This window comes from Sarcophilus harrisii, chromosome 4 (genome assembly GCF_902635505.1).
Source record: "Sarcophilus harrisii chromosome 4, mSarHar1.11, whole genome shotgun sequence".
Taxonomy (NCBI): domain Eukaryota; kingdom Metazoa; phylum Chordata; class Mammalia; order Dasyuromorphia; family Dasyuridae; genus Sarcophilus; species Sarcophilus harrisii.
Window position 1 is genome coordinate 308,282,484 of NC_045429.1, and position 25,901 is coordinate 308,308,384.

Sequence of the window (25,901 nt, forward strand, 5' to 3'; positions counted from 1 at the left end):
TTCTGGGCATAGCTGGTTCAGTTCATTACTGTTCCATTGGAAATGATTTGGTTGATCTCGTTGCTGAGGATGGCCTGGTCCGTCAAAACTGGTCATCATATAGTATTGTTGTTGAAGTATATAATGATCTCCTGGTCCTGCTCATTTCACTCAGCATCAGTTCGTGTAAGTCTCTCCAGGCCTTTCTGAAATCATCCTGTTGGTCATTTCTTACAGAATAGTAATATTCCATAATATTCATATACCACAATTTATTCAGCCATTCTCCAACCGATGGACATCCATTCAGTAAAACTGAAAACTCTTGGCTGACTAACAGACAATCCAATGTATCTTGAATCTTTGGCCCTATGTTTTAGTTTAGACTTTTCATACATCTTGATATCTTCCTAGTTTTCTTCTGTATTGCAGTATGCACAATAGGTACATATAGCCAATTAATTAATAAACATTTTATATTCATTACTGTTATGTTCTGGGCATTGCTAAGTGGTGGGGATTCAAAGAAGGGCAAAAATAAATTCCTTCTCTCAAGAAACTTTCAGTCCAAGATGGAGAGACAACATGCAAACAACTATGTACAAACAAGCTATATATAAGTTGGAAAATAATTAATGGAGGGAAAACATTAGAATTAAAGGGAATTCCTGCAGAAAGTGTGATTTTAGCTGGGATTTGTAGAAAAACAGAGAAGCCACAAGCTGAAGATGAAGACACAGAACATTCCACATATGGGAGAGAGGTAATGAAAATACAGGGAATTTGCATGCAAAGTGTAAGAAGACTGGAAAGGTAGGAAAGGATCAGGTTAATGAAGAGTTTTTAATTCCAAACAGAGATTTTATTTTTGATCTTGGAGATGATAAGGAGCCACTGAAGTTTACAGAGTAGGTGGTAGATGGTGGGGGAAGGATAATGTGGACTTTAGGAAGATTGTTTTGGTAGCTGAGTGGAAGATGGATTCAAAAATATAATTTTGAGGCAATGATACACACTAGAGTAATGTCAGTTTTAGAGGTACAGAGGTAGTATATGAGAAAAAATGTTATGGAAATAAAAGCAATAGGCATTGGCAACATATTAGACATGGGAGAATAAAAGAATGAGGAGTTGAAGATGACCCTTAGGTTATGAACTGATGAGACTGGGATAGTGATAATCTCAATAGTAATAGGAATGGTTGGACTCTAATGTTGCCATTCACTAGAACTGGAATTTAAGAATACCTATAAGGACCAAACTGTGTCAATTGACATCGGGCAATTTTTTTTAAGCCTGTAAGGCAAAGAAAATAGAGAGAGAATAAAAATTTTTATTACAAAGTAAAATTACAATATTTTTTGTGCCAATTGGCATGCCTAATCCTTTTAGTTCTGTGATGTCCAAAAGCTATCTTCCTACATCGTTCTCTAACTGGTGCAGTCAGTAAGATGTATTTTGTGAGAGAAGCCTGGAAAGACTTAGTTGAACTGTTGCTCAGTAAAGTGAGCAGAACCAAGAGAACACTGTATACAGTAACAACAAGATTATGTGATGATCAGCTTGGATTTGGCTCTTCTAACAATCTGGTGATTCAAAGCAATTCCAGTAGAGTTGGGATGGAAAATGTCATCCACATCCAGAGAGAGCTATGGAGACCGAATATGGATGAAAGCATACTATTTTCATCTTTTTGTTTATTTGTTTTTTTTTTCCTTTTGGTCTGATTTTTCTTTCACAACATGACAAATATGAAAATATGTTTAAAAGAATTGCATACATTTAACCTATATCAGTTTACTTGCTTTCTTGGGGAGGGGAGGAGGTAAGGAAGGAAAGGAAAGAGAAAAATTTGGAACACAAGTTTACAAAAATGAATGTTGAAAACTGTCCTTATACTCATTTGGGAAAATAATATTGAAAATTTTAAAAAATAGATGTATTCTGTGAGAATTGCTTCTTGGGCACATCTTATATCCCATTTATGCAATGAGAAAATGTCTATTCTATTTCTAAACTTTTAAAAAGTAATCCACTCCTTCAACAAATAGAATCCTTCCTAAATAAACAAAACTTGCCAAATACTTATCACAAATATTTATAGAGTCCAACAAAATCAATTTCCACGGTGGCCATACCCAAAATTGTTTCTGCATCTTAAGTTCATCATCTCTCTAGCAGAAGGTGGGTAACCTGTTTCATTTTCAGTTGTTTTGAAGCTTATCAATTCTTTGATTAGAATTCTAAAGTCTCTCCAAATTGCTGAACTTCTTTTTCAACCAATTTTTCAATTTTAATAGAACTATAGTATCACAGAAATTAAACTTCTCCACAACCACTTTTCACTTTCAAGACCTAGTCTTCTCTTGATATTGACTGCTACCTCTTGCTTCTATTTTTCTATAAGCCTCTCTCTGCATTGGCTATATAGATAATCAAAGTTTTCAAGAATAGGATCCTAACTTTTTACTTACAGTATCTTGCCAATAGTTTAGATTGATTGGGATTAATCCTGTAGTAACTAGAATCAGTCTAGCAGTAGTTGGATCTAGACATAATAGAAGCATGGTGCCCATTTTCCTGTTGACCATAATATCTTTTTTTTTTTTAAATTTAATAGCCTTTTATTTACAGGTTATATGTATGGATAACTTTACAGCATTGACAATTGCCAAACCTCTTGTTCCAATTTTTCCCCTCTTTCCCCCATCCCCTCCCCCAGATGGCAAGATGACCAGTAGATGTTAAATATATTAAAATATAAATTAGATACACAATAAGTATACATGACTAAACCATTATTTTGCTGTACAAAAAGAATCAGACTCTGAAATATTGTACAATTAGCCTGTGAAGAAAATCCAAAATGCAGGCAGGTAAAAATATAGGGATTGGGAATTCAATGTAATGGTTCTTAGTTATCTCCCAGAGTTCTTTCGCTGGGTGTAGCTGGTTCAGTTCATTACTGCTCCATTGGAAATGATTTGGTTGATCACATTGCTGAGGATGGCCAGGTCCATCAGAATTGGTCATCATATAGTATTGTTGTTGAAGTATATAATGATCTCTTGGCCCTGCTTGTTTCACTCGACCATAATATCTTAAAAAAAAAATCTATAGAACCAGAACCAGGCTTATCAACATATTTTTCCTTATTATTATTTTCTCATTACATGTAAAAACAATTATTTTGTTATACATGATTATCCATTTTTTATGTATTTCTATATGTATTATGTTGGGAGAAAAAAATCAGAACAAAAGGGAAAAACTACAAGAAAAAATTGGTAAAAATAACATGTGTTGATCTACATTCAGTCTCCATAGTTCTGTCAATGGATTTGGATGGCATTTTCCATCCTAATTTTATTGAGATTGCCTTGGATCACTGAACCACTGAGAAGAACCAAATCTATTCTAGATCAATATGTATTTATGCTCTGTATTTGACAACTATATGCTTAAAGGCTAAGCAAACATTTTACAACACTAAGTGGCCTGGTGGATTGAGGAAAGGATTTTGAGTCAGGAAAATTTGAATTCAAATCCACTTTCAGACACGTAGTAGCTGTGTGTACTTGGACAAATCACTTAATTTCTCTGTATCAGTTACAAAGAGAAATTCCATTTAAAGTAACTACTGATAATATAAAATATTTAGGAATCTATCTGCCAAGGGAAAATCAGAAACTTTATGAGCAAAATTACAGACCACTTTTCACACAAATTAAGTCTGATCTAACCAATTGGAAAAATATTAAATGCTCTTGGATAGGGCGAGCAAATATAATAAAGATGACAATATTACCTAAACTAATCTATTTATTTAGCGCTATACCAATCAGACTCCCAAAAAACTATTTTAATGACCTAGAAAAAATAACAACAAAGTTCATATGGAAAAACAAAAGGTCAAGAATTTCAAGGAATTAATAAAAAAATCAAATGATGGTGGCTTAGCTGTACCAGATCTAAAACTATACTATAGAGCAGCAGTTACCAAAACTATTTGGTATTGGCTAAGGAATAGATTAGTTGATCAGTGGAATAGATTAGGTTCAAGGGATAAAACAGTCAACAAATATAGCAACCTAGTCTTTGACAAACCCAAAGATCCCAGCTTTTGGGATAAGAACTTACTGTTTGATAAAATTGCTGGGAAAATTGGAAACTAATATGGCAGAAACTAGGCATTGATCCATACTTAACGCCGTACACCAAGATAAGGTCAAAATGGGTTCATGACCTAGGCATAAAGAATGAAATTATTAATAAATTAGAGGAACATAGGATAGTTTACCTCTCAGACATGTGGAAGGGGAAGGTTTTTATGACCAAAGCAGAACTAGAGATCATTACTGATCACAAAATAGAAAATTTCGATTATACCAAACTGAAAAGTTTTTGTACAAACAAAACTAATGCAGACAAGATTAGAAGGAAGCAATAAACTGGGAAAATATTTTTACAGTCAAAGGTTCTGATAAAGGCCTCATTTCCAAAATATATAGAGAATTAACTCTAATTTATAAAAAATCAAGCCATTCTCCAATTGAAAAATGGTCAAAGGATATGAACAGACAATTCTCAGATGAAGAAATTGAAACTATTTCTAGTCATATGAAAAGATGCTCCAAGTCATTATTAATCAGAGAAATGCAAATTAAGACAACTCTAAGATACCACTACACACCTGTCAGATTGGCTAAGATGACAGGAAAAATAATGATGATTGTTGGAGGGATGTGGGAAAACTGGGACACTGATTCATTGTTGGTGAGTTGTGAACGAATCCAACCATTTTGGAGAGTAGTTTGGAACTATGCTCAAAAAGTTATCAAACTGTGCATACCCTTTGATCCAGCAGTGTTACTACTGGGATTATATCCCAAAGAGATTATAAAGAAGGGAAAGGGACCTGTATGTGCACGAATGTTTGTGGCAGCCCTTTTTGTAGTGGCTAGAAACTGGAAACTGAATGGATGTCCATCAGTTGGAGAATAGCTGAATAAATTGTGGTATATGAAAATTATGGAATATTACTGTTCTGTAAGAAATGACCAACAGGATGATTTCAGAAAGGCCTGGAGAGACTTACACGAACTGATGCTAAGTGAAATGAGCAGGACCAGGAGATCATTATATACTTCAACAACAATACTAGATGATGACCAGTCCTGATGGATCAGGCCATCCTCAGCAACGAGATCAACCAAATCATTTCTAATGGAGCAGTAATGAACTGAACTAGCTATACCCAGAAAAAGAACTCTGGGAGATGACTAAAAACCATTACATTGAATTCCCAGTCCCTATATTTATGCACACCTGCATCTTTGATTTCCTTCACAAGCTAATTGTACAATAATTCAGAGTCTGATTCTTTTGTACAGCAAAATAATGTTTTGGTCATGTATACTTATTGTGTATCTAAGTTATATTTTAATATATTTAACATCTACTGTCATCCTGCCATTTAGGGAGGTGAGAGTAAGAGGTGAAAAATTGGAACAAGAGGTTTGGCAATTGTTAATGCTGTAAAGTTACCCATGTATATATCCTGTAAATTAAAGGCTATTAAATAAAAAAAAAAAAAAAAAAAAGAAAGGAGGGAATGAAGAAGCAACTATTAAATGCTTATTATATGCCAGGCGGGGCAGCAAGGAGGCACAGTGGATGCAATCAGAAAGGCTTAAGTTCAAATATGACCTCAGATGGTTGCTAGCTGGGTAACCCTAAGCAAGTCATTTAATTGCGTAGCTTCCTCAGCTGTAAAATAGAGGTAATAATGGGATGTACCTCCCAGAGTTGTTGTGAGGGTCAAGTGAGATAATGTTTGTCAATATTTTTTTTTAACACAGTGCCTGTCACATAATTGTTTAGTCATTTTTTTCAACTGTGTCTGACTTTTAATTATCCTATTTGGGATTTTCTTAGCAAAGATTATTTTCTAAGAGGTTTGCCAGCTCATTTCCTTCTCCAGCTCATTTTATAAATGAGGAAACTGAGGTAAACAGGGTTAAGTGACTTGTCCAGGGTCACACAACTAGTAAGTGCCTGAGGTCTGATTTGAACACAGATTTCAGCACTCTGTCTTCTGTGCCTCCTAGCTGCCCCTTCATGACACATGGTAAGCACTTAATAGTTACTTCTTTATTAGCTTAGACACAGGTAAAAGAGAAGGAATCAGTCAGTCAATCAATAAATGTTTATTAAACACTGTGAAAAAAAAAAAAATTTCTCTGTATCTTAGTTTCCTCATCTGTGAAATGGTGATTAATAATAGCATCTAGCTGTCAGGGGGATTCTGAGGATTAAATGAGTTCATATATATAAAATACTTTGTAAACCTTAAAGAACTATATACATGCTATTATTAATGTGTTGGGTCAGTCATTTGTACCGATTTGATGCCTTCCTTGGCCACCAAAAACAACTGGCTTAGTCCAAAAAAAGAGAGAAGAAAATACACTCCACTATTTCCTTTGAAGTGGTTGCATCTTAAAGATGCAGAGCATTGCATATATGAGCAGATGCTGCTGAAGTGTTGATTAATTTTTGCTTTTTTTCCATTTTTATTCTTTGTTAGAAGCTGGAGGAAAGGAGAAGAGGGATATATTTGGAGATGAAAGTGATGAAAAAATTCAAAAGATTAATACAAATTTTAAATCCTGGGGTGAAATTTGTATCTTTCACACAAAGTTGTTAAAAATAAAATTTTATTTATGTCTTGTTTTTATGGTACCTACATTTCCCAATATAGTCCTTCTCCCATCCTCTCTTATCCTTTGTAAATGTTAAAAAAAAGACAGAAAAAACAGTTCAGCAAAGCTAACTGTAACAAGAAAACTGCCTGTAGGGAGTCCCCTTTGTGTGAATTACCTGGTCATCCTACTTCCAGACATGCCTTATGGGAGCCCTTCTCTCTCTACTTTGACACATGCAAGGTACTCTGACTTTTTCTAGTCAGTCACCATATGTTTTTTGTTTGGTTGCTGACCTAGAACTGAGAATGCATAGGAAAGACAAAGTTCTTATGGGAATAGGAGCAATGTTATCTTTTTGCTGCTTGGTTACATTCTAGTGAGAAGAAATTGCTACCGACTCTGCATGGGGGAGGACTTTTTAATGCTCTTAGGTAAAGAAGTGTTGTGGACATCTGTAATCTGATGAATCTTGCTGGAACTCATACAGGCACCCTTTTGCATAAATAAGGGATTAACTTCAACTATTGTCTATGCCACATTTGGAAGTGAATTTTGTGGGGGGAATGCTTTGAAGTTTCCATTTGAAACTTAAGCCCATCTCCCAATAAAGGAGAATGTGTCCCCCACCTCAATTTGGAGAGATTTATATATACTTTGATTCTTGCTATATCTTTTCAGTAAATATCCCTTTTATAAATCGATTAATACACACACACATACATATACATATAAATTGATTAAATGATACTGGGGCAACAATCGCTAATGATTTATATTGAGAAACCACAGGATAGGGGCGTGAGCTAATAGCATTAAACAGGATAATCCCAACTTCTCCAGAGGAAGCTTAGAACTTCAAGGGGGAGATACCGGCAAACTAGCTTTGGTCTGGAAGACCCAGCTCATCATTGTAAGTATAAATTGGGACAAGGATCCCACCAGAATCTGTAAAAGTAAACAAAACAAAACAAAACAAAAAAAGAAAAAGTCTAATCTTTGTGCAGGAGTGGGATTTAAAACCATCTGATAGGGCCAATTGCAAGTAGATGATAAAGTGGCTAGAGTATGGAGCTTGGAGTCTGGAAATCTTTCTTTTGAGTTCAAATCTAGCCTCAGATACTTCCTAGCTAAGTGACTTTGGCCAAGTCACTTCACTCTGCCTCAGTTTCTTCATCTGTAAAATGAGTTGGAGGGAAAAAATGAGAAATCACTCTATTATCTTTGCCAAGAAACCCCCAAATGGGGTCACAAAGAGTCAGACATAACAAAATAAGAGTCAGAATAGCAACAAAGGACCAAGAAAATTTTAACTTTGACAATACTTTCCATAATGTCTAGTCTCTGTAGTTCTCCCTCTATTTTTTCCTTTATGTATATAAAAATATAGTTTTGTTTCTGAGAATTATAAATATAAACATTTCTTCTCATCAGTCTGAGGAATGAATTAATATTGTTTGCTATTAAATATCTACATTTATATATGAAATGTTAATAAATAGGGACTTTTACTTTCTTGTAGACTTACTTTTGTTCTCTGCCATTCACCTTTTATTTTATTTTTTCCCCTCAGATATATTATCAGATATAAACAGAGACTGTGTTTTGGAAGTTTTCTACCCTTTTTGTCTTCCAAGAATCTGAGTGAGAATTTCACTTCCCAAGAGAAGAACAAAAACCTACCTTTATGAGGCTTCACTTGAGAAAGATACCTATAGCCATTTTCCTGTCATTTTCCAGGTAATTGGCATATATTCTAGTATCTTTCATTCTCTAATACTAGACAAAGTCTTCCCCCTTTGTCCAACAATAGCTTAATTGATAAAGTGAACTTGTAGTTGTAGAACACATTAATAGAGGAGGTCTTCCACATCCCCTGTGTAAGCTGACCTTGAATAAATCAAGGACCACTTTACTTCCATATTTTCATCCCCTTTGTATAACCACTGTACACAAGCACCGAAATAGAGCTCCAGGAGCAGTTAACTTCTTCTCTACTAATCACTGTCCTGGAAATGTCATTAAAAAAAAGGGAACATCAGGTTCTCTGATCCTAATCAGAGATGCAATTTCCTTGTACAAGAGAGAAAGCTAGGAACTGCCATACCAATGCAATCTTAAGGAAATTTTAAATAAACTATTACCCCAATACAGATGTAGATTTGTAGGCCCCTGGTATCCACTCCTATTTCCAGTGGCTTTAAATATTCTTTGGACAGGTAAGTTTTGTGCAAAAGTCTTTTTCTTCCCTAGTGGAGATTGTAGAGTTACTCATTTAGAGAATCATTTGTTGCTATGTTATGGTTTTTGGACCCTAATGGTCACAGATATAGTATTTCTTTTTTAATGGTACAATTTTCTGCATGGAAAGGAAGGAAGAAAACATTAATGAGTACTTACTAAATGCCAGGTATTGTGTTAGTGCTTTCTCAATATTATCTCATTTAATCCTCTCAACAACTCTGGGAGGCAGGTACTATTATTTTCCCTATTTTATAGATAAGGAAACTATATATACATACATATATATGTACATGGAGGTTAAATGACTTGGCCATTATCAAAATCTAGTAAGTATCTGAGGCTGGATTTGAATTCCAGTCTTCTTGACTCCAGATCCAGTGCTGTATCTAATCTGTCACCCAACATGTGGAGAGTGCTGAGAACTGCCCACTTGTCATTTAAACATCACATCACTTGTCAGATGAAAAGAGGTCCTTGGCCTGGGTTTGTGGAGAAAGTTGGCTTATGTTGAGAGAAAAAGCTCTTTGAGATGCAGGTCTGATCTTCCAGGATTCAAGATGACTTTCCTTTTAGTTGGATGATGGAGTAAGAATCCTAAAAAGGTCTTGACAGCCTAGAAGACTGGGCATAATCTAGTAAGATGAAATATAATAGGGAAAAATGTAAAGTCTTACATCTAGGCTCAAACAATCAATGTTAAATGCAAGATAGAAGAGACATAATTAGATATCAATTATTCTGAAACAGACCTGAGATTTTAATGGACTAGAAGCTCAATATGAATAAAAAGTATTGATGCAATATGATTTTGTGGTCCCCTGACCTTGAGGGGCTTCTATTCTAACAATAAGTCAGAAGTCTTGGGAATCTGCCTCAGGAAAGTCCCACACCCAATGTCTGACCACTCCTTAGTCAGATAGCTTCTGGCCTCAGGAAACTTCCACAGATCAAATTCCTGAAACAATAGTGAATAAAACTATTCCTCAATTCACTGCTGACTATCAGTAATAATCTGCTCAAAAGAACCAAATTCAGAGACTACTCCTTCCTACCTCTGAGCCATAGAATTAGCATATCTATGATTGAAAGCTGGATAAATATATTTCCTTGCTTCTGTTTCTCTGTTGAATTCCCTTAGAATTCACACCTGCTTTCAATAAAATTTGCCCCTTGACTAGAAGATGGGTTCAAGCCTGTAAATTCTTTTGAGACACCTGGGACCCAAAATTTTTGGGGTCCCCCCTTTGCAACCTCAACAGTATGGCACTACAGCCCTCAAACACAGTCTTAGGCAACACAGTCAAAAAGGAGATAGTCTTGTAGTTGGTCCTGTTCTGGAATATCCTGTTTAGCTCTGAATGCTATATTTTAGGAAGATCATTTTTATGATTGTTTAGGGAGGTGGTGGTCCCACAATGGCAGCATTCAAAAGGTGATTAGAATGTGAACTGACTATATTTTAATATATTTTAACATCTACTGGTCATCCTGACATTTAGGGGAGGGGGTGGGGGGGTAAGAGGTGAAAAATTGGAACAAGAGGTTTGGCAATTGTTAATGCTGTAAAGTTACCTATGTATATATCCTGTAAATAAAAGGCTATTAAATTAAAAAAAATAAAATAAAAAAAAAATAAATAAAAAAAGAATGTGAACTGACTCAAGATCAATTCTAATTAGTTACAAAAGAAGAATATTTTAGAATATTTTAAAAGAATAGTCATTGAAGCCACCTTCTATTTATCAGTTTTTTTCTCAGAATATAGACAGCATCTTTCTTCATGTGTCCTTCACAGGTAATTTTACAGATGAGGACTAAATCATTCCCCATTCAACAAACTGCAGAAGCTTTTTATTGCTGCTAAGATAAAACTTTTTTTTTTTTTTAATTTAATAGCCTTTTATTTACAGGATTCTTAATGAAAAATTTCAAACTCTTGTTAACCCTCTTACCCTTAAACAGGATATTAAAGTTAAATATATTAAAATATAACGTCAATGGTATAATACCAAAACATTTTTTGCTGTACAAAAGAATCAGACTCTGAATTTGTACAATTACTTTGAAAAATCAAAATGCGGGTGTGCATAAATGGGGATTGAATTCAATTAATGGGTTTTTAGTCATCTCCCAAGTTTTTTCTTAAAGCTAGTTCAGTTCATTACTGCTCCATTAGAAATGATTTGGTTGATCTTTTGCGAGGATGGCCTGATCCATCAGAACTGGTCATCATCTAGTTTTTGTTAGTTATAATGATCTCCTGGTCCTCTCATTTCACTCAGCATCGTTTGTAATCTCTGGCCTTTCTGAAATCATCCTGTTGGTTTCTTACAGAACAGTAATATTCATAATTTTCATATACCACAATTTATTCAGCCATTCTCCAACTGATGGACATCCATTCATTTCAGTTTCACCACTACAAAAGGGCTGCCACAAACATTGTGCACATCAGGTCCTTTCCTTCTTTATAATCTCTTTGGGATATAATCCCAGTAGTAACCTGCTGGATCAAAGGGTATCAAGTTTGATAACTTTTTGGCATAATTAAACTCTCCAAAATGGTTGGATTTCACAACTCCACCAACAATGAATCAATGTCCCAGTTTTCCCACATCCCCTCCAACAATCATCATTATTTTTTCCTGTCAGCTAAGATAAAACTTTAAAAAAAAAATTTTTTTTTTCAATGCAATTGGGCTGACTAGCCCAAGGTCATACAGATAGTAAGTGCTAAATGTTGGAAGCTTTAATTTGAACTCAGATCCTCCTGATTTCAGGGCCAATGCTCTCTCTACTGCATCATCTAACTGTCCCTAAAATATAAATTTCTATCTATCTTCGCCTTTTAAAACCATTCTTTCCAATCATATTACACATTATCCCCCACTTTACGCACTTTCTAGTTCAGTCAGTTTGATATTCTCTCTGTTTTTCACAATCACACAGGGCATGGAGTGTCAGACATGATGGAAACAACTCGACCATTGCCACAGTTCTATCTCTTTGAGTACTGGCCAATTCCCATGCCTTGAATGCGTTCCTTCCTTACTTTCATTCCACTGAATTCCTCATTTCTTTCAAGCTGCAGCTTAAGCACCACTTTCTTTTCTTTAAAACAGTATTTTATTTTTCCAAATACATGTAAAGATAGTTTTCAACATTCACCCCTGAAAAACCTTGTGTTCTAAATTTTTCTCCTCCCTTCCCTTTCCTTCCCCCCACCCAAGATGGCAAGTAATCCAATATAGGTTAAACACGTGCAATTCCTCTAAACATTTTCATTTTTGTCATGTTGCACAAGAAAAATCAAATCAAAAGGGGAAAAAACACAAGAAAAAAAGAAAGAAACAACAAAAAAATACTATGCTTTGGTCTACATTCAATCTCCCATCACAAGTCTATTGGATTTGGCTTGAATAACTTCATTGTTGAAAAGAGTCAAGTCTACCACAGTTGATCACATAATCTTGTTGCTATGTACAATGTTCTCTTGGGTCTGCTCACTTCACTCAGCATCAATTCATGTAATTCTTTCCAGGCTTTTTTGAAATCCCTGCTATTTTAAAAAAAAACCATTTTTTCATATACCCACAATTTTCACCATTCCCAATTAGGGCATCCACTCATTTCCAGTTCCTTGCCACGAAGAAAAACTCTGTGGGCCTTTTGACCAGGTCCCATTTACCTCATGATTAACCATCAAGAGGAGGAGTGTAATGAAAGAAAAGGAAACAAAGAAAATCTTCTGATACCTCCATCATCTGCAAGAATGGCTTTTCTTTGTGTAAAATTACCTATCTGCATTTTCTTTGCTTGTATTCTTGGTCTTTTTCTTTTGTATGTGTCTTTCTCCCCTATAAAGCAATCAATCAATTAATAGGCAGCTAGGTGGCTGCAATAGTTAGGAGCTGGACCCACAGTCAGCAAAGACCTGACTTTAAATCCCACATAGACACTTACTAGATGTATGAAGAAGACAATCATCTGGAGAAGAGAGGAATTAATGGATTCAAGGATACATAAATAGAGGTTGGTCTTGTTAAGGAGTTCAATCACCTCTTGATCAGAGACTGGAATGAAGAGCAAGAGGGAAGCAAGAGGGAAAATGATGGTAACAAAAGATATTGTAGAGGATATGCTGGATTCTAACCCAGAACCCTAGACTAATTTATGAAAATTACTAACATAAACATTTTCTAAATTCACTGACATAAGTGTGTTTACACTTGCTGGACCTACAGAAGGAATACTTGCCCATTAAATGGTTCCTTGAACCCAGGTAACCAAGTTGCTGTTTTGACTAATTCTGTTTTTAACAGAACCTGTGAGTAAGCTAGTATCTGAAAAAGATTCTGATTTTAGCAGCCTTTGTATTTTTAACATGGCTTAGAACCAAAATCATGATGTATAGGTTTTCTTCCCTTGACCCTAATGGCCATGTTATTTGGCCCACCTACTTTGGCAAAATAAAGCTTTGTATTAAAGAGAATTCTTTGGGAGTGTTCTCACTTGGAACTAAAATGCTCTCCTGTAGCAATATGAGATGAAGAAAAGAAACCTGGGCAAATAGTCTTTTTTTTCTTTGTGTATGAACTACAAAACAAGGTCCTTACTAAAAGGGTAGTTTTGGGGGAGGAGGTACCTTGGGAAATTAGATTAATAAAATAATATTTATGTAGCACTTTAAATTTTGCTATTATCATATTTTATTCTCACAACAACTCTAAGGTGGGTGCTTTTATTATTCCTGTTTTATAGGGGAAGAAACTGAGACAGGCAGGTCAATGACATGGCTGTAATTGTTGGAGGCCAGGTTTGAACTTATTCACATAGCACTGAATCCAGATCTAGTGGTCTATCTATTCTGAGAGAGGGTTGGAGTTGGTGAGAATGGGAGAGAAGAAAGCTCCTATCTGTTCAGTTTCTTGGAGCTACCGAATCTCTTGAGTTCTGCAGTAGTTTGGGATTCTTCTGGTTCCCAGATTTGAGAGGGAAGATAGAAGATACTAGCCCCAGTTCAGGTTGTTGAAGAAAAACTCTGGAAAGAAACCAACATGAGAAAAGTTGACTGTCTCTATTCTGTTATTACACTAGAGATTTCTGGCAATTTCCCCTTGGGTGAGATCTAGGACTCTTTCCCTTGATTGGGTTGAGTTACCTCATTCATTCACTCTGTGTTGTCTGGAACATACTCTCCTATGTATACTTTTTCTGATTTCTGTTTTTCTATTGTTTTGGATAAATTTTTTGAGTGTTTGCTAGAAAAAATGAGTTAGGTTTGGAGCAGCTGCTATGGTGAGTGGGATAGAGTTGATTAGGTGGAAATAGAGGAACTGCTTTGCTTCTGTGAAAGCTCATTTGATATTATATATCCTAAATTTGTAGTGAATCTTTTCATTATAATTTCATGACTTCCTTAGTTCCATTCGGTGGCACATAAATAGGAGCAAAGGAGGATTGTGAGAGTAATTCAGGGTTTGAGTTTGAGAAAGGATGAATGGTAATAGGACAAGAGGATTAGGGATTTTAGAGTAGATAGTGTAGAATTGAACTGTGATAAAGATGAGGGAAGAAAGAAGAGTGTAGCTAGGGCAGAGGTGATGGCTTGATAAAGTACTGAGTGGCAGAGAGACTGGAGTCATGATAAGAAAAAAAAAATATGGTTAGGAGAACATGACAAAAAGAGATGGATTATTAATAGCTGATGATCAACTGAAGGAAGACTTGTAGGTGATAATAAAGGTTATGCCTATCCTTGAGTTAAGTTGAGATCAAGTTGAGGAATTTGGAAGTGAAGAGTAATACTCTGTGTGTTGAAGCTCCCTTGTAACAAAGACAAATTTTACAGAATAAGGGCCAAGTCTTCTCTATTTATAACTTCCCTTCATTTTCAATGTTGAATGGAGGACTCAGACTTCAGGGGACTGTATCTAAATCCATGGTTAACCACATGTTAAATTTTCATCATGGACATAATTTTCATACATGGACAATAGATTCAAGGGGACTTGAATCTATTTCTATTTTATTAATGGGAGAATGAAAACTAGGGTAGACCCTTTCCCCACTGACAAAGGGACTACCAACAATTTAAACTGCCATTTTCTTCAAGACTCAGAAAATTTTTGTCTTTCCTAGGAATCTCATTCACTCCTCTCTTAACTCAGATGATCCTGCAAACCACCACACTTCCTCTGTCTGTTTGCTCCTTGACTTGTCCCACTCTCTCTGGCCATTTGTGGAGTCTAAATTCTAACCTTGTCATAGCAAGCTAAGCTACACACTCATCATTTGTGACTACCAGATAACATTTTTGAAAGCACAGATAATTGCTGTCTACCACCCTTTCAAAAACGATTATCACACAAACCACATGTTCCAACTAACTTCTGGAGCAGCTCACCTTCTGGAGGGAGCTCACCCCCTCCAGGGGACCAAAGTCACACTTTGGTAATTGTGACTAATTACCAAATACACAGGTTAGCCAGACTAATTTGTGATCCTGGGAAAGCATATAGCATTCATTCAAGAGGGTGCCATTTTATTCCAGGACTAATCAAGAGAAATAGGATGGAAGTTTTAAAACTTTGAGCTCATAGGTGGATAGGAACCCAATTTAAAAAAAAAAAAAAAAAAAAAAAAGATGATACAAAGGATTAGTCCAGTACCAAAGACATTTATCTTCCTTAGGGGCAATAATTATTCTACACTGAAATAAGCCATGGGAAAGAGCTGACCTGGCTAACATGCCTCAGCTCTTTAGGACCTGCCAGGTCTTGGGATTCCATCAACCTCTGTCTTTACCTTATCAGGTAGGACCAAGGATTCTTCATCTGCCATTCCTCTCATTCCCTCTCCAAATACATATTGCCACTGTCACTATGAAGAATCTGATGATGCCCTATGTCCACTATATTTCTTTAGACTGACTAAATCAAAGCTGCCTTCTATATTTGTCCTCTCTTAAACCCATTATTGTCAGTCCCATTCTTCTAATGTGCCTATAGTACTCTTCTATTCCTTTGTATTGTGTTTTTAAGAACTCTTATTCTATTGTTAATCAACTCCCTTCATATTAAATGTATGCTTCTTTTGGAAATTATTTTGTATATGTTTTCAACTTAATTTTCTATATGAATCTTGTATTCCTCTAATAGAATATAAATTCTTTCAGGGAAGGAACAGTTCTATTTTTTAACAGTACTTATTCCTTAGACTCACGAGAATCAAATGAGATAATTGTAAAGTACTTAGTACGGTATATGGCACATAGTAAGTACTACATAAATATTAGCTACTTTTTATTATTATTATTATATCCCCATCACTTACCACAATATCTGACACATGATAGTTGCTTGTTGAATTGAGCTTCATTGAAAAAGCAAAAGATTTATTTTGCTTCAAGGATTGAAACAGAGAAACATTGATATGAAAATAGGAACAAAAGGCATAGAGAGTTGCAAATGACAAATTAGAAAGTATATATTAAAAAATCTGGGCCCCAAGGGAGGGTATGATTTTCAGAGATGTGGGAGTAGGCATATCAGAGAATAGATGATGAGACAATAGATGATTTCCTCCTCAAACTGGAGAAGCAGGGAACTATAAATATGAAATGCTGCTTATGATGTCAGATGATTAAGAGATTAAAAACAAAAGAAATTAATAAAATAAAAAAAGCAAACAGAAATGAGGTTTAAAAAAACATTTCTGCTTCAAAAAGTAATGTCAAATGGTCACAAGCCCAAAAAGAGTTCTTGAAAAAACTAAAAAAGGAATTCAACAATCAAATAAGAGAGATAGAGGAAAAATGAAGGGGAAAAGCAATCCAAGAAAATGATGAAAATAAAGTTGTGGTATCTGATTGATAGAATACTACTGTGCTATATGAAATCTTGAACTTTATGACCTTAGAAATATATGGGAAAATATGTGTGGAATAATGAAGATCAAAACAAAGAGAACATTGTATACAGTAAGAGAAATATTATTTTAAGAATAACTTTTGAGTGACCAAATCATTTTGACTGTTATAAATGCCCAAATTAATTAAAAAGGATATGTGAAAGAAGATACTATCTGCATTCAGAGAAAGAACTGATAAATAGAAATATATATTACATATATATGTATATAGAAATGGTTTTACATATATATATATATATATATATATATATATACACACACATATTTGTTTTTATACTTAATGGTAGTCAAATCCAGGACAGGGGTGGGGGAAAGGGAAAAAAATTTTTTAAAAAGTTATGTTATAGCTTTATTATACATTTAAAAGTTATAGCAAGTTTTATATAATACATTTCCAGTTTCATTTACAATCACCTTTTTTTTTTTCCTGTTCTACTCTTATGGAAAGCTTGTTTTGTTTCTTAAATTCAGAATAAAATTTAAGGAAAAAAAACAGAAATAGGGAGGAATAGGGAGGAAGGAGAGAGATGGATTGTTTGGCTTTCAGAACTGTTCCTTCTAGGGCAGAATATGTCTAGGTGCCAGATTCAGCTATCAGTGCTGGGCTCAGCACTCTTGGCATCCCTCTAGTAACAGTCAACTTTCAGAGAGAGGAATGGCAGAGGTTATTTCTATGAGGGAAGTGGGGGGAAAGGGCTGAATGAATTAAATATTCTCTTCTGTATTAGAGAGTTCAGAAACTACAAGTCAGAGGGAAATCCTAAGAATTTTAAGAGAAAGAGGCGTAAGTTTGACCTTTCTAGTTTGTAGGGGAAAGTCCCCATGTTGACCTCTGTAGGGAAAAAAACCCCTGATATGTCCACATTGTGGACCACAGGACATGGGCTTCCTGATACTTAATCCATAACTGTAACAGCTCCATGGAAATGGTTTCTCCCTATGTAGTCTGGAAGCAGAAATTGGAGGGAAGAGAGAGAGGGGACACCTCAATCTTTCTTGCCTCCAGGGGCCTGGCTTCGAGCTAGCAGCTTAATGAAACTAGAGGATGACTTTGTGGATTCTGTAGGAGAATCCAACTTCACTTTATCCAGCAGAGTTTTCTTGATGGCAGCTGGAGAGATCTTTTCTTTGTCAGCCATGGACTGAAGTTCTCTGTGGAATACACATCAAAAAGAATTAGAATGAAAAGGCAGATCTAGATCTCAGATTTCTATTGGTAAGAAGATAAGAAGCCTACAGACTCATAGAGCCTGTCCATTGAAGCCTTACCTCCAAGCTAAGCCTGACTGAACTTAAGATAGACACTCATCTAGGAGAGCAATCAGGAGATGAGGGTGACTCAAAACCCTGTCCTATAAGTAATCACTAAGGAATGAGGGATATTCCTTTAAGAAGGATAAGATTTTTGTCTTCAAGTATTCAAAGAACTATCGTGTGTGTGTGTGTGTGTGTGTGTGTGTGTGTGTGTATTTTATTTGTGTGATTAAAATAAGCATTTCTATAACAGTATAAAAAATTGCACATGAAACTGCAAATCTATTATGTACAACTTGTCAATTCTTTTAAAGTTATCATGTAAATTTCTTTTTCTCCCTTTTTTGTGCATGACTAATTTGATTTATTCTGTAAAGCTCCAAAGGGGAGAATTTAGATTAATGTATGGAAGTTAAAAGCAGAATGATCTTCAGACCATATCAATAAGAGCTTTTTAACAGTTAGATGTGAATATTCAAGTAGAGACTGTATATCTATTTGTTGAGTTATGGTAGAAGGAATTCATGTTTCAGGTAGGGGTTCAGTTAGATTAAATGATTTGACCAAGGTCATACAATTAATAAGTATTGGGGTTAGGATTTGAATAAAGATCTTTTCATTCAAAATCCAGTATTCTCTCAATTGTACTCCCTTGCTTAGATGACCAAGAACAGGGATTCTTAATCTTTTCTATGTCATGGATCCTCTGACAAGTGGTTAATTCTTGTGGATCCCTTCTCAGAATATTTTTAAATGTATAAACAAAATAATAGGATTACAAAGGAAACAATTATATAGAAATAGTTTAAAAAAATGTTTAAGTCACAGAACAATGGAAATCTATCTGTGATTTCACAGTGTTCTTTGCACAGTGAAGAACCACTGATTCATAGAAAATTACCAAAAGTTTGTAGGGGAGTGGTAGCAAAGCAAGAAAAGGAACACCAGAACCTAAGACAAACTATTCAAATAAATGATCATTACTAACTAAGGTCCTAGAGGGTAGATTGGGATCAGAGACTTGCTTGAAGAAAGTGGAGAGGGAAGAAGAGGGAGCCTACCGGGTACGAATGCAGGAAGCCTCCACAGCATTGATGAGGAGGGAGCGGAAGCCACCACTCTCTAAGAAGTGCAAGGCATGGATGGTGGCTCCTCCAGGGGAGCAGACATTGTCCTTGAGCTGTCCCGGGTGCTGTTCAGATTCCAAGAGCATCTTAGCAGCTCCCTGCAGTAGAAGGAAGACGAATTAAAGGAACATAGTGATTTGCTGTAAGAGAGTCCGTTCTTCCCTGAATCCATTAGATTCCTCCTAAGAAGACTTTTAGGGAGTAGTATTTCTCTTACCCCACCTTTCTACTAATCCCTAAACAAAACCTAAATTTCTAGCCCCCAATCTGAATGAGAGAACTTCCTTTCTATTAAAAGGTCAGAAAGACACTAACCAATAAAGCCTGGGCTCCCAGACGGACTGCCAGCCGCCGAGGGAGTCCCATCTTCACCCCACCATCTGCCAATGCATCCAAAGCTGTAAATGCCTGTAGGAGAGAAAATTGTTGAACTTTGGGGAAAGAAAAAGAAGCCTTGGTAATAAACAGAAGAGAGTCTTGGCATCCCTCTCTCAGGCTAATGGAGATGACCTGGGCAACTCCATCCTCCCTCCATTAGCTCTGCTCACCTCTTCATTCTAAAATCTCCCCCACACCCTAAGTCTCACATAGGCAGGCCCGCTACCGCTGAGGCCAGTGACAGCATCGATCAGGTCCTCTTCCACTTCAGTGCAGAAACCCACACTGCTCATTAGCTGTTCCAAAAGCTTCCCATCCTCCACCTGGGCATGGGTTCCTGTAGCATAAACTGTGGCACCCTCCTGTACTACCACAGGGGTATTGGTCATGCAGCGGATGACTTTAGGGGCTGGCTGGAAGGTTGTCAGTTTCTGGGGAAAGAAAATAGATTATGCTTTCAAAATTAAGTACCATCTACTCTGTTCCACCAATTAGCTGGGATCCTTCTCTAGATTCTTTTTTCTCCAAAACCCACCAGTATCTGGAAACATATACCTCCCATCCTAGAGGGCAATGTGGAAGAAAATGGTACCTTCTCAACGGAGCTAATTGTAACGCCGGCTGCACAGGAAACCACGATGTGCCTCTCCTTAATATCAGCTCCAATCTCATCCAGGATGAAGGGAATGATATGAGGTTTCACAGCCAAGAAAAGTACATCACTATGCTGCACCGTCTCCTTGTTGTTGGGGGTCAGGTTTATACCAATCTTCTGTAGAAATTGATAGGGAAATCATAGTTTAAAATATCATAGGTTTTTTCTTTTTCTTTTGATCTGATTTTTCTTGTGCAGCATGATAAATGTGGAAATATGTTTAGAAAAACTGCACATGTTCAACCTATATTGGATGTCTAGGGGAGGAGGGAGGACGAGAAGGTGGGAGAAAAATTTGGAACACAAGGTTTTATAAGGATAAATGCTGAAAACTATTTTTGCATGTATTTTGAAAAATAAAAAGCTATTATTTTTAATATTTTATTTATTTAATATTTTCCCACAGTTATATTCAAAACAAAATTTTTTTACATTTGTTTGAAAATTTTTTTCAGTTTTAGGTTCTCTTCCTTATTTTCACTCACAATTAAGAAACCACATGTAAAGTTATATAAAACATTTCCATAAATGTCAAGCTGTGAAAGAAAACAAATTTCTCACCCTAAGGAAAAAAATTCTCAAGAAAAATTAAGTTAAAAAGAAAGAGACAGAAAAAGAGAGAATGCTTCAATCTGTATTCAATCTGCATTCAGACACAAAAAGCTCCTTTTCTGGAGATGGATAGGATTTTTCATCAAAAATCCTTCAGAGTAGTCATGAATTCTTGTACTACTGAGGATAGCAAACAGCTATCGCAAAACATTGCTATTACTTTGTATAGAGTACGTTTACTTTGCTTGAGTTGATGGAGAACTTTCTAAGTTTTTTTTCTCCTTTTTCTGAGAGCATCTTGTTCATCATTTTCCATAGAACAATTATATAACAAACACATACCATAGTTTATTGTGCCATTCCCCAATGGATAGGCCTCCCCTCAATTTCCAATATTTTTGCCCTGAGAAAAGAGCTGCTATGAATATTTTTGTACATATAAGTCATTTTCTTTTTTTCCTGAATATCTTTTGGTATTCATGCCTAGCAGCGATGTCATTAGGTCAAAGGATATGTGTGAATTTATAGCCTTTTGGCACAGATCATATTTTTTGATCATTTATCACCTGGGGCATGGCTTTTTTTTTTTTTTTTTTTAAATAAATTTGATACAGTTCCTTTTATGCTTAAGAAATGAGGTCATATCAAAGAAACTTGAAAAGCTATTTAAAAAAAAATAATAGCTTTTTATATGCAAATAGTTTTCAGCATTCACCCTTGCAAAACCTTATGTGCCCCAATTTTTTTTCCTCCTTTCCCTCTACCCCCTCCTCTAGAGAGTTAGCAATTCAATATATGTTAAACACATACAATCTTCTATACATATTTCCATATTTATCATGTTACACAAGAAAAATCAAATAAAAAAGAAAAAAAAAGCCAGGCTATTATTATTTAAGAAAATAAAAATAGATTAAGAAAAACAAAAGAACATCATGATTAAGAATAGTGTGGGCCAGATTGTTGGGTTTTAGAGCATCCTTGGAGGAACAACTAGATTATCAGCCTAGCTTACAGCTATAGCCTAGTCACTTTTTTGGCTCTCCCTGAGGTTTTCTTTTAAAGTACTGTCCCTGAATAAAAGCCTTAAGTTGATAAACTACAATTGTTAGGCAGATGAATAACTTGAGTTTTGGGGCAAAGAGAAGTATTTCTCACCCCTAATTCATGAACTCTACCCAACTTAAATCAATGAACACTGATTAAGCATTTGTATGCACAGTCTTAGATAGACACTGGAAAAGAGTTTATGATCATACAGTATTGGAAGAAAGTCCTGTCTTCACAATAGTTCTGTTGATGATAAAAAAAATATTTTTATCCCCATATTCAGCTAGGAAAACAGAGGCATAGAAAGCTTGAATTTCTTGTCCATGAGTACATAATAAATGTATTTTGGCACTAAAACCCAAGTCTTCTGGCTCCACAACTAATGCTTTTTTTTTTTTTTCCTAACTTCATCGCATTGACTAAAATGCATAGGGCTGTAGAAGCAAAGCTAGGCAACAAGCTGAAGAAACATTGTGGTGAAATAGGAAAGGATTCTGAACTTGGCATCATAGAAACAGACTCTCGGCTTACTCTGTGTGTAAGGAGTACTTTCCCCACTGTCTCCTGCTTCCTCAGACATCCTATTCACTAAAATATACTGTTTTCAGGATGTAGGTTTGTGGCTTGCCAGTGGGTTCCTCATGCTAGCAATCAGTCTTCATAACTCCAATGTTAGAGACAATAATCATATCCTCAGTGCTATCTCTTAGACACCCAATGTCTCACCAACTGAAACCCCAGTTTACCTCTTTCAAACTGTAATAACAGTCTGGGAAAGGGAAGGGCAACTATAAGGGGTTGAAGGAAGAGTATGTGGTCTCTTTAGGTAAAAAGAAGAGTAGTTTTCAAATATACTCACACTGAGAGGGGTCAGATTAGCCTGGCCAATAATGTGTCAAGGTGGGGGTTTCTATGTCCAAGTCTGAGAAAGTAGTCCAGAACCTCCCACACACACAAAGACACAAACCTCATCTATCACCTCATGGGTTCAAAACTCCACCTATATTCCACTTCTTCTACTTACTCTGAGTGCAGAGACTGTGGGCAGGTCCATATCTGGTGAGCTGGCCATTATCTTGTGGGAAGCCAGGATGCCTAGTGAGGGAGGCGAGATTGTTTCAATTCAAGGACAATGCTCCCCAGAGCCTTCAAGGCTCCTCCAGGAACCCCTACTCCCCATCCCTTATCTTGTACCCTCCACAAAACAATAAAACTAACTTATGTGTGCCTCTATCACTATGTGTGTCACTTCTCATCCTGGGAGCTTCTGTAGCAACTGGAAAAATTAGAGCTGATCCCTACTTCAAATTCAAGTTTGAGCACCGAACAAGCATTGATTCCCTATAAAACCAGAGGATGCTTGATATGAGACAGAGGACTAGTTTTGGAACAAAAGAAATCTGAGTTCAGATCCTTCTTCTACTTAACATATATGAGCTGAATGACCATAGACAAATCATTTAATTCTTGGTGACACAGGCAACTTTTTTTTTTTTTTTGGAGGGGAGAACAATGAGATTAAATAATTTGCCCAAGGTTACACAGCTAGTAAGTATCTGAGGCAAAATTTGAACTAAGGACCTTCTAACTCCAGGACTAGTGTTCTATATGCCTAACTGCCCTCTCAAATTGTATGTAAATTACAGACCACTTGCAGATGATTGAAATCACAGGTCCAGATTGAGGGGAAAAGCTATAGCTATATCTATATATCTAAATATATATCTATATCTGTAAAAATAAGCACATATATAGGTATAATATATATATATTTTTTCCCCCTATCTTGACTTGTGGACCAGATATGTCTGTCTATCTGTCAGTCAGATACTGAGTTACTAATAAGGAACTTCTTCTCCCTGCCCCTCAATTTATCAGTCAACAAGTATTTATTAAATATCTATTATGTGCCTTGCATTTAGATCCAAATAAAATTAAAAAAAAAAAAAAAGAAAAGAAAGACACAATCCCTACTTACAGTGAGCTTACATTCTAATGGGAGAGAAATAAATGAAAATATAAATAACATAAATATAAAGTTAATAAACACACCTACAAAGTAGTTAAATACATGGTAGGGAGAAGGTACTGAGAGCTGGCTGAGGTGGGGAGTTGACCCAGGATAAAGGCAATTAAATCCAGCCAACTCAGATCCCAAATTCGCGCTTAGTTGGGGAATGACCCTAGTTCTTACCTGCTGAGGTGAAGCCTTTAGCCAGGGCATATGCCAGTTGGCCAGCTCCAATGAAGCCCACACTCATGGTCCCAGAGGTTCAGCTCAGCCAGAAGGACGAAAGCAGCTAAAACTGGATAGAAAAGAAAAAACTTCCACTAGACAAACGTGGCCGGATTGAGCTGAAAAGCAGAGGGAAAGAAAGCGCAGATGCAGGCCAGAGCAACTCCTCTTACCTACCCATTCCTAAGCCCAGCCCACAGAAGAGCCAGTGCAGGATTCTCTTTTTCTTTCAGAGTCGCCTAACTTAGCTTCTTTACTTAGGCTACTCTCCTGATGGCTCCATCTCTCCATAGTTCCTTTCTTCCCTACTTCCCCCTCTTTGGAAAAGTGAGGTTCCCTCAGATTTGCTCCTTAGGGGAATGCTCACCCAAAGGAAGAAGGACAACGTCCGTTTCTTCGCTAGAACAATCAAACCGGGGACAGGAAAGGAAAGAGGAGTGAAGGAGGGAAGCAGCATCTCCCAGTTACAGGAGATAATGGGAGTGGGGCGGAGTGGGGGGGTGATGGTGAAGAAAAGCTTTTTTTGTTGTAAGCAGGACCACTTCCCCTCCCCACTGCACGCGTACTCATTCTAATCACAATTACCTCCTCTAGTCCCCTTCCCCAGTCCCACCCCCGCTTCCTCCCAGTTACCTACAATCGCACAAACCCGCGGAACAGAAATACAGCCCAGGCCCACGTGTCAACTCCAAGCTCCACCAGGCTCTGTCCCCAGTCTGTGCTGACTTAGCCAATCCGAAGCCGAGGAACTACGTCAGGGCCAATCACCGCGCGGAGCTGGATCCCGGGATGTGTGATTGCATCATTCGCTTCATTTTCAGCCAACTACACTATACCGTACCATATTGTAGAACTCAATTCTGGGATCTTTGGGTCCAGGTCTCCAAAATGGAGCTCAGGACAAAGCTAAACACACGCTTAGCCGCTGAGTCCTCCACAGACGGAACAGAAACAATGGAAAAAGAAAGGGCTCTGAGGTCAGAGAACTTAATCATACCTAGAATCTGATGCTGGCTACTGTGAGACCTTGGACAAGAGTTACTTAATTCTTCAGTTAAGACCTCAGTTCCTTCATCTGCAAAAAAAAGAGGAGGTTGGGCTAGTTAAGCTCTCTGAGTATCATATCATCTGCAAAGAGTGATAATTTTATCTCCTCATTGCTTGTTCTAATTCCTTTCATTTCTTTTTCTTTTCTTATCGCTAAAGCCAATTATTTCTAGTACTGAATACTGAATAATAGTAGTGATAATGGGCATCCTTGTTTCACCCCTGATCTTATTAGGAATGTGTCCAGCTCCTCTCCATTCCAAATAGTAATTGCTTTTGATTTTAGATAGATACTGCTTATCATTTTAAGGAAAACTCCCTTTATCCCTAAACTCTAGTGTTTTTAGTAGGAATGAGTGTTGTATTTTATCAAAAGCCTTTTCTGCTTCTACTGATGATATCATATGATTTCTATTGGTTTGTTATTGATATAGTCGATGATGGCAATAGTTTTCTTGATTTTGAAATGGGTTGGTTAATTTCTAAGATCCTTTTCAATTCTAAATCCATAGATTTATGGAATCTATGAAATCACTTAATAAAAAATTATGAAAAATCTATGAAATTACTTAATCTTTAGGCATCGATTTCTTCATCTATAGTGTTAGTTCCGATTAGATCAGAGATGAATTGTTAATTTATTATTATTATTTTTTGGTTCATGGACTCAAGTCCAAGATGAAACAGATAGATACTTCCTCAGAATGATTTTTAATGCATAAAATAAAATACATAGTATTACA

The 25,901-nt window shown here is 36.4% G+C and overlaps 1 protein-coding gene across 5 annotated transcripts; it reads right to left on the reverse strand.

The window, feature by feature from the left end:
* Window positions 1–17,297: 17,297 nt before the first annotated feature.
* On the reverse strand, window positions 17,298–24,840 carry PYCR1 (pyrroline-5-carboxylate reductase 1). Of its 5 annotated transcripts, none has more exons than XM_003768601.4 (8): window positions 24,749–24,840; window positions 24,070–24,181; window positions 22,900–22,970; window positions 20,211–20,390; window positions 19,828–20,049; window positions 19,556–19,648; window positions 19,175–19,338; window positions 17,299–18,011 (listed from the first exon to the last, which is right to left on the reverse strand). In XM_003768601.4, the coding sequence occupies exons 2-8, from the start codon at window positions 24,134–24,136 to the stop codon at window positions 17,846–17,848; spliced, it is 963 nt and encodes a 320-aa protein (XP_003768649.1). In that variant the 5' UTR covers window positions 24,137–24,181; window positions 24,749–24,840; the 3' UTR covers window positions 17,299–17,845. The 5 variants fall into 5 exon arrangements, with proteins under 5 accessions (XP_031821519.1, XP_003768649.1, XP_023358390.1 ...); XM_023502622.2 differs by having other exon boundaries at window positions 24,745–24,835; XM_023502621.2 differs by lacking the exon at window positions 24,749–24,840 and adding an exon at window positions 24,479–24,700.
* Window positions 24,841–25,901: the final 1,061 nt, after the last annotated feature.

Excerpts from the sequence above, each read along its gene's own strand:
- PYCR1 (XM_031965659.1), bottom strand. The coding sequence starts at position 24,136 with ATGAGTGTGGGCTTCATTGGAGCTGGCCAACTGGCATATGCCCTGGCT. Across the intron at positions 22,971-24,069 it reads TAAAGGCTTCACCTCAGCAG|GCATCCTGGCTTCCCACAAG; the intron begins GTAAGAACTAGG and ends CTCCCTCACTAG. Across the intron at positions 20,391-22,899 it reads CCACAGTCTCTGCACTCAGA|AAGATTGGTATAAACCTGAC; the intron begins GTAAGTAGAAGA and ends CAATTTCTACAG.